General features: G+C 32.2%; 1 protein-coding gene across 2 annotated transcripts; it reads right to left on the reverse strand.

The window, feature by feature from the left end:
* Positions 1-1,317: 1,317 nt before the first annotated feature.
* LOC124535545 (hypoxia up-regulated protein 1) lies at positions 1,318-8,969 on the reverse strand. 2 transcript variants are annotated; one of them, XM_047111770.1, is made up of 9 exons: positions 8,798-8,969; positions 8,369-8,682; positions 7,127-7,269; positions 6,724-6,884; positions 6,271-6,425; positions 5,982-6,192; positions 5,421-5,653; positions 4,662-4,773; positions 1,318-4,423 (listed from the first exon to the last, which is right to left on the reverse strand). In XM_047111770.1, the coding sequence occupies exons 1-9, from the start codon at positions 8,810-8,812 to the stop codon at positions 3,008-3,010; spliced, it is 2,760 nt and encodes a 919-aa protein (XP_046967726.1). In that variant the 5' UTR covers positions 8,813-8,969; the 3' UTR covers positions 1,318-3,007. The 2 variants fall into 2 exon arrangements, with proteins under 2 accessions (XP_046967726.1, XP_046967725.1); XM_047111769.1 differs by having other exon boundaries at positions 8,369-8,685; positions 8,798-8,968.
* Between the last annotated feature and the right edge of the window lie 555 nt (positions 8,970-9,524).

A 9,524-nucleotide genomic window follows, 5' to 3' on the forward strand; every position in this document is an offset into this window, starting at 1 on the left:
TACAAAATTTCGTTATAGTAGAAAAATGTATTTTAAGACGGCAGAAAAGGGCTGAGTCAGGAGTAGTGCATTGCTTGGGGCCCAACATGGTTAATACGGCCCTGCTTCGAATAGATAGTTAGTACTTTTATTAACTACTTAGGTATATATAAATTCAGTACCATCCCAAATTTCATATGATTTGCTTTTAACTCAGCTCTATTGAAAACTACTAAGAGTTAATGATTATCTTTATTAGTAATACAACACTATTACACTTCACTACTTCTTTCCACTTTCACTTTTCTTCCAAAATTCCGAAAACAGTTTCGTCGAAGTTCAAAACGCCATGTTGTCGTAAATCCATAGTGAATATCATAGATTAACCAAGTTCTCGACCAATAATATCGCGGGAATCTGTTGTCTTGTTGTTACTTACTCCTCTTGTCATTGGAAAAGATTATTTATGTATGAAAGCTATAGCAACATGTTTATTATAATTTTTTAAGCATATGGAAAGACCTCACTGTCTGTCTATTGATAAAAATAAAATCAAAATGCACGTAGTTACTCAGATTAGCGCGATATATATTATGTAAGTATATAGTGACGGGGCACTTTATTTTACAATGAAAATTTTGTATTTTTCTATGTGGAGATTAAAACTGATTCGTTATCTTGAGACAATTGATGATTAAAATAGAAAGCGATTTTTCAAAGTCGTAACCCGAAAAACGAGTGTTACACCGTGGTGGTGTGTACACCGGTTTTCATGGGTACGCCACTCTGAGGTCCCGGGTTCAATTCCCGGCCGAGTCAATGTAGATTACCATTAGTTTTCTATGTTGTCTTGGGTCTGGGTGTATGTGGTACCGTCGTTACTTCTGATTTCCATAACACAAGTACTTCAGCTACTTTCATTGGGATCAGAGTAATGTATGTGATGTTGTCTCATATATTTAACTATTAGTTATAAATTAACTTCTTAATTATCTAATTTAAAGCCCAATAAAAGAATTTTAACAAATTCACAATAACATGATATCTTTAAAGAAACGAAACAACAAAAAAATAACCATCACGAGATTATCACACTCAAAAAGTAAACAGTCCATCAGCCAGCCCAAAATGTGACCCAATCATTGGCCCAACTTACTTTACAGCTACGATTCCATGCGAAAGTTCTTGTTTGCAACAAAGTTCCGTCTTATACAAACATATAACAAATATTTCATTATCTATTTTCAAATCGCTGTGAATTGAATGTCTCCCAAACTTTACGTTACGTCAGTCTGACTATATCTAAGCATTTTGAGCTTCCTTATTAAAACTACAATAGTTCATTTATCAATTTATTTTCTCTTTATTTGCGACTGGGTATTTGAACATATCTCACATCTTTATATAACACCATACAAAACGTTTCCCTGGTACACGTAAAATACTTCACGTGCTTAGCTAATACTATTACAAGACAAAATACACATTTCAAGCTACCCTCAATTATCAGCAATGATCGGAACAGATTGCAAGTTCACTTAAAGTTAACGAGATGACATTATACAGCTGTTACAATAACTTAAGTTTTACAAAATTTACCAAATTATTACCATTTTTACTGAAAAAATTTAAGTTGTCCGTTCAGTAATTGAAAAAAAAGAAGAGCGATCTCCAATTTAGACGAGACAAGGTTCATCGCGTTAACCTCAGGACGGCCATAATCGATTATAAAATCCAATAAAATCGATTATAATCGATTATAAAATCCAATAAAAAATACAAGTCAGATGTTAATCCTTTTTTTGTAATAATATAATAGATAGATGTAGTATATAATTTCAAGATACGACCCTAAGGTGTGAACTAAAATCTTTAGATATTGTAACAATACTATCTTATACCTTTCCGAGAACATTCTGTAGACTATCACGAACGATTCCGATAACACATTGCCCGAAACAACACCCAATGACGTAGTATACTTTTTCATTTTTACCTAAGGAATATTTCAGTACTAGTAATTTAAATTCATTTATATAAGCCAATATCAGATAAAACCGAACGATCCACTTCCAAGAGCTTTTTTTATACATATCACATAAAATTTTATATTAATAAAATATTGTAATCTCGTGTTCATTTTGGGGTCAATGCTGAAATTGTTTGAATAAGAATCCGATGCAACAATTCAATTAACAAACTTAGACCATAATAACGTTACAATAAATAATCAAAAACGCGACATGATAACATCAAACTACTTTACACTCTACAAATAATTTGTTTGACTTTTTTTTTAAATCTTTGCAAGTTAGCACCAATCAACAATTTAGGACCAACTAGTGCAACCACGTGGAAAAAAAAACATCTGTAACTCAACGCAACTTTTTAAAAATAGTTTTTTATAAAGCTGCGGTCACAGCTGTGTAATCAAGTGATTGCAAATCTCTGTTGTTATTTCAACTCAATAACACACGTCTAGCCGCAACTTTACAGACGACCCTTAAACCAATCATTCGCGTAAGTATTCTTTAAGACCCTTTTAGATTTAATGACGTTGCCTCTAGACGTTATGTTTTTCATTATTTTTGCAAAGATAATTCCAACAAATAATTTATAGAATGTAAACACATTTTTATTTTCTAATTGTCAATTTACAAGTAGGAAAATCATTTATGGTTATTTCATTTTGAGATTTTATTTAAATGACACGTTCGCTTTTTGCACTAATTTATCACATAAAAATATTAAGTTGTAATAGTAGTGAACTTAATTGATAGCATCTGAAATTCTATATTATTTGAGAGATACTTGTAAATAAAAACTTATACTTATTATGTAATTAGGTTAAGCCACATAGAATAATCAGCTATGTTATAAATTCATTAAGTTGTTGATGAAAAATCATCAGAGTACATGTAAGTTGTGCTTCAGTTAAATTCAGTACAAAAAGGGAACACACCACACCTAAGTTTTGAAGTAAAAAATAAATTAGACTAAATAAATTAACTTATTCCACACATCACTATTATAACTCGGAATGTTCAACATTTTCTTCACCTATTTGCGGTACTTCTGTCTCCTCACCGCCGGAGTCTTCCTCTTGATTTGGTTCTGTCACTGGTTTTTCTTCTTGTTCTACAGTTTTCTCTTCTTTACCGGTTGAACCATTCTCTTCTGGACCTACGACTGTCTCAGTTTTATTTTCAGTCTCTTTCTTAGCTGGCTTCTTCGGCTTCCATATTTTCATCTTATTCAAGAGATACTTAACTTCTCTATCCAAATTAGTTATTTTCTCTCGAATACTATCAACCGTCAATTTTATGTCCTCATTCTTTTTCAACGCATTTTGTTCTTCAATAGACTTCTGGAGCCATGATTCAGTTTCTTCTATTTTCTTTTCAAGAACAGTAATTTCCACATCAGTAAATACGTCCCTTTCTGCGTTTGCTTCTTTAGTATAGTTCTTGGACATTTTAAGGAATTCCTTTGAACTATTAAGGAGATTACGAATAGCAGCCACAGCATCTGGCCTTTCCCTGTGTTCCCAATGTTTGTAGAATACAGGATTAGTCTTTTCTTTCAGCAAAGACAATTTCTCTTCATACATTTCAGTTGGCGCCTCATACCCGTCATCATAGAGCCATTCCGACGTTTCAGTGCATATTTTTCTTATTTCTTCGATCTGCTCCGGTGTTCCACATTCGGAATATTCTTCCGTGTCGATTTTCATTTGTGCGTCAACAACAAATGCTTCCAAATTATTCAAAGCTGTTTCTCTTTCAATTCGTTTTTTATCAATATTATTTAACTCCATTATTTTTGTTTTGGATAACTTGAACTCTTCCGGAGACAGAGGTTCCAAATTTAAAATTTCTTCTTGGGCTTTGATGGGTTCTTTCAAAATTACAATTTTAGGTTTCGGTTTGCTTTCAGTTTCAGTAGTATTCTGTTTTTCTGTTGTTGTTTCATTTACTTTAAGAGTCTCATTCTTTTCAGCTTCTTGTGGTTGCTCATCTGGTTTTTCTTCACTTTTTTCCTCAGCTTTTTCGGGCAATTCAGAATCGGATCCGAACAACTTGCTAATAGTGCTACCAATTTTAGACAAAGTGCTGTCCTTGTCTTCATCCTCATCGGTTACAGTTTTCTCAGCAACAAATTCTACATTAACTAAATTGAGAACTCCAGAATCATCTAAATTAAAATGTGCCTTAATGCCTTTGTGTTCTATATTTTCTCCAGAATTCTTCACGAGTGCGTCACGAACGCCAGTTAGTACAACTTGTGTTAAGTTTAAGGTTCCAATGCTCTTGAGTTCATTAGAAGGAATATGGTCCAACTCTGCGTAGTTCACATTGAAAGAGAAGTCATCCATGTGTTTGTTGAAAGTTATAACCTTCTTCTGGGGGTAGGGATTCATGGGTCCAAAGAGTGTTCTCTTAACCTGTAACAATGACATTTGTTATCACATAATCAACCAAATCAACTCCAACTTGAACAAGTTAGAGTATGAATTATAAATGCAATTAATAACTTATGATTCATTGTATCTATAAAAAAATTAATTATATTTTCAACTTACATATTCCTGTAAAAAATAAAGGAATAATATGAGTAACTTTGAAATACAGATATCTTAATATTTACAAAATTAACATTTTATATTATGTTATAGTACTTACCAATTTGTCATTGCCATCAACGTGTCGAGTAAATACAACTTGAATAGGAAGGATGACAGCATCACGTACGTTCAATGCCGCAACTTTATAACCGGTAGCAAGAGATGCCGCCCTAGAAACATATTTAATTTAAAAATCTTATCAGATTTCAGACTTTCTTTATTTTATAAGAGCATATAAAATGTTGCTGCAATACTTAATTTGATACTTTGAGTGTAGTTTTACAACCAGTTACCACAAAAAAAAACGCTATACAACATTCAATTTGTTTCATTTTGAAATCTCCTAATCCTCAAGAGTTTTTATGCAATTTAGTTAAGATTTTTAAGAGATATTATCTCGTAAATCTGAACATCTCAATATATACACACAGGACACATCAATGTCTTTGATTCCCTGTAAAATTGACTTTGTAGTCCATCAACATCGCTCTCATAACAGACTTTCTTCTGAATACTTTTTGCATTATACCTACTAGCTAACAATGGACATCCTACAGGATAAAATAGAAGGGTCCCAAGAACAAAATCGTATCTGCGAAATTCCTACTTTACAATGTGATGGCTTAAAGTTTTGTAAAACTATGTTTTTCATATATACGGTATTGATCTACTGGTTATCTCAAAAGTTAACACTTAATTTAAAAGAAAAACACACTACCGTGTAGTTAATGTTATACAGGTTAATAATTAACAATAAAGTCGATTTTGTCTTATTTTTCCATAAGATTTTGTTCTTGGGACCCGTCGAAATTATTACCTGTAGACAGCGCCAAGTGTAGCCGCCTCATCAGCGTTGATGGACCGTGAGGGTTCGAGTCCAACTGCCGTCCTCAGCACTTCCTGCACAGCGGGGACGCGGGACGCCCCGCCGGCTACTATGAGACGGGCGCCGCTGCCCGAGCCCGCCGCCGCCGCCACCGCACGCTGTATGACGCCAGACACGCGCGGCCACAGGTCAGAGCACAGAGCCTCGAAATCAGCGCGTGTCACCTGCATAACATTCAGAAATTAAGAAAACATGTCCGCGCCCAAAATGTTTTACATACACAATGATTGAAATATATTATACATTACAAGCAACGATAATGATTATCAAATGATATAAAACCGTGATTTTCTTGTGAAATAATATCACAGTTAGCACATTACTTTATTGAACAAATGTAAACAAACTTCATCTTCTGTAAGACGCTAGTATTATGAATTTAAAAACACAATGCTTGTAAGGTCCACAGGAGTATAGTACTTTCATATATATATTTCGATCTCAACACATTGTCTGTTATCATATTTTACAGTAATTTAAAAAAGTACTCACCAAATGTTTGAAGTCTTTATCATCCAGCAAGCTCTCAATCTGGGCGTAATGTTCAGTGTTAGCAGAGAGCACAATCTTGACCCTCTCGGCCTCTCTGAATAGTTTTTCCATAGAGCGAGGTGAAGCTCTAACATCTCCACCTCCATTTGCCTCCCAGGCTTTGATAAGGTGTTCTCTCAATCGCAATGTCATTTCTAATCCTCCTAGAGTTCTGAATATAAAAATTCATATGAATACAATGTTTTAATTCTAATACACATTTGAATAAAAATCATTAAAATAGTATTACCTGTCATAACCTACACCAATGACCTGCAATTGGGGTACAGTTTCAACGTAGCCCTTCTCTTTAATCTTAACAGTTCTGTACTCAACAAGTGCAGCCTTGGTTGACGCAGCACCCATGTCAAAGAATAGTGCATGCCAAGCTGTTTCATTGATCTCCTATTAAATAAAAAAAACACAAATTTTTTAATAAAATAAATCTACCCAAATTAATTTAACATGATAGATGGCAAGGCAACCTAACCATTAACTTATCTATTCCACCACCGCTGTAGGTAATAAATACACAAATGGCTTAACACCATATAACTTAATTTGCAGCTTTAATTGTTAATATTTACTATCACCACTGATCACACAATCTTTATTTAAAGACATATCATTAAATATTATTTCAAGATTGAAGTGGAAAGAATCAGCTCTCATTTAAAAAAGTATGATACTAATTACAACATACCTTTCGCCTAAATATACCATAATTGATTGCAATAGCTGTATAATCATTGATCAGTTGTAATACATTCAATCCAGCAAGAGATGCAGCTTCCTTCATAGCCCTTCGTTCAACTTGATTGAAATATCCAGGGATTGTGATGACACATTCAGTAATTTGTTGACCTAACAGAAAAATAAGAATGTTTTTTATATTATGTTATATTATAATAAAATAGCTAAGTTAATTATATTTTATTTCAATAAAAAACAAATGTGAAATACCAATCCTGATATAAAATCACATATTAATATACAACAATCTAAAACAAGCTCTTCATTATAACAATAAATAAAAATGCACTATGAGAGTTAAAAATGATTTGAGCACTTATAAATTTTAATAAAAAAAATTTAAATTCCCGTACCGTGACTAATCTCAGCAAAGTCCTTGGCTTTAGCCAGGAGCTGAGCCACAAGCTCTTCTGGTGTATACTTAGTATTATCATCATGAATGAACTCAGGAGTACCTCTGTCTGTAGGTGCTATTTCATAATAGGGAAATCTCTCTCTGAAAATAAAAAGAAATTTTTAATGCTTGATTGACCATACCAACTTTTAGAAAAAAAAAAAAATTATGCTATTTTTGTCGAGAGCATAGTTAGTACCTACCTACTAGTCCACTATTCCCAATTTAATCTCCAAAAGAGTAAAAATAAACTTTAAATGGAATTAACTAATGACTCAGCAAATTTATGCACTAAAGGTTATTGATTACTATATTTTCTTTTAGAGAATAACACAATTCAACTTTTCATATATATTCACTTTAATGTTCAGTTTGGATAACAACTTACTTAAAATTCAAAATGTAAATATTATACTGATACAAAATTAATATGCTTCATTAATATTCAGGATTATTGCTTGAGAGCAATTAGGTAAAATCTATTGAAAGTAGTTTATCTATTTACTACTCCTGCCATTCGAACAGAATATAATTTACATATTGTATACTTCAGTTACAAAATAATCTTTACCTATATTTGATTGTGAAACAAACATTTATTATAGTTATCAACATTTTATTAATTTTACCAAACACACACAGACACACTTTTTATTGAAGTTAGTTCAGTTCTTATTTGAATAAATCAGAATTTAGGTTACAATTGGCAACTAAAGTACAGTTAAACGGCAGATATACAAAATATATAAAAAACCACTAGCTACTCCCCTCTACTACTAATAGAGTTAACATTTTTCCTTAATTCTATTTATTTGCCTTTATGTGTTCATATAAAATAAATATTTCACATTTGTTATTACTACTTATTTTATCCTATTGGTTTCAACATTTCTGGTGCGAAAAACAAACAAAAAAGTAAAAGTGAAAAATGAATTAGAAAGTATGCTAATATTCTAATAGTTTATAAGAAAATAAGACTACTGTAGGAGAAACACTACAGCAGAAAAAACATTATAGCTTTTTTTTTAATAAATAGATTATTCTACATATGTTTAAGAATGTATGTTATCACCACCACCTATCAAATAATTGGCAAATAAATTTTATAAAATTTATTTGCCAATTAAGTTCACTGCTCGTTGTCATGTTATTAAAATTTGAAATAAGGATACAAGCATTCAGGAATTTAAAAACAACTTACTTGTATGCTTGCACTAAAGGATGGTCATATGGTTTTCCAAGTAGGTCCAATAGGTATTTGTAAGAATTTTTGGGAAATCGTACACCAACTGTCACAGCATCTTCCCCGAATGTCCTCACATCATCTCGAAATGCAACCACAGCTGGCGTTTTCCTCTTTGACTCTTTATTGAGTACTATCTCCATCGGCACTCCAGGTGACACGATACCAATTTTCATCCATTCTGATCCGAAATCTATGGATATCACTGCGGCTGCATCCACATTTTGACTGAGAAGTAATGGTAACACAGCCAAACATAATATTCTACACATCTTCTGTGAAAATAAATAAATTCGTCTTAATACATCGAACACCGAAAACGCTGTATTCAGAAAAATTCTAGACTGTCAACGCGGTCTCATGTTTTGTAGAAATATATGTACTTACGATAACTAGGGCCATTTTCTTTTACAAAAGCACATCCAGTTTCTGAAACTTACGTATTTCTTAAGTTTAAATGGTTAAATATTTATAATTTCTAGTACATTATTATTTAGTAAAGTGGGCCAGCTACTTTAGTCCACGTCAAGTTTAACGTGTTTTCTTCTTTTTGGCTAGTGAAGTTGTTGCCATATTTGAAAAAGTTTTTTTATATACGTGTTTGATAAGTTAGTAATAAAAATATTTTTCCATATTATATCCATAGTGCATCTAATATTCTTTTAATATATATGACTACATCTTATAAAAATATTAAACTGGATTTTTTATACAACGGATCTTAAAAATCTCATACTAACATCAACATTTTGGATAACAGTACAACAGTACAGTAACTAATAAGATAACCAATGACTGCTCACATCCAGGTTATTGAGATATATAACTAAATGTTATGAAGAAACAACAGACCAGGAAAAACGAAAATAATCCATATATGATTGGCATACAATGATCGAGATAGGAGTTTATAACTGACTCTACAATTTTATAGAGACATTGCACTTTTAGTTTATACTGTTCATTAATCTAATTTGGTGCTTGCTAGTAATTAAATTGACACGTATAAATTTGTTTTGATTTCGACAACTCAATTTGATCTTATTCCTTATTAAGTAACTTTACGTGTGAATGTGCCTTTAGTGTAAAGCTGAAGCTACACATGAACTGTATT

Source organism: Vanessa cardui, chromosome 15, assembly GCF_905220365.1.
Source record: "Vanessa cardui chromosome 15, ilVanCard2.1, whole genome shotgun sequence".
NCBI lineage: Eukaryota > Metazoa > Arthropoda > Insecta > Lepidoptera > Nymphalidae > Vanessa > Vanessa cardui.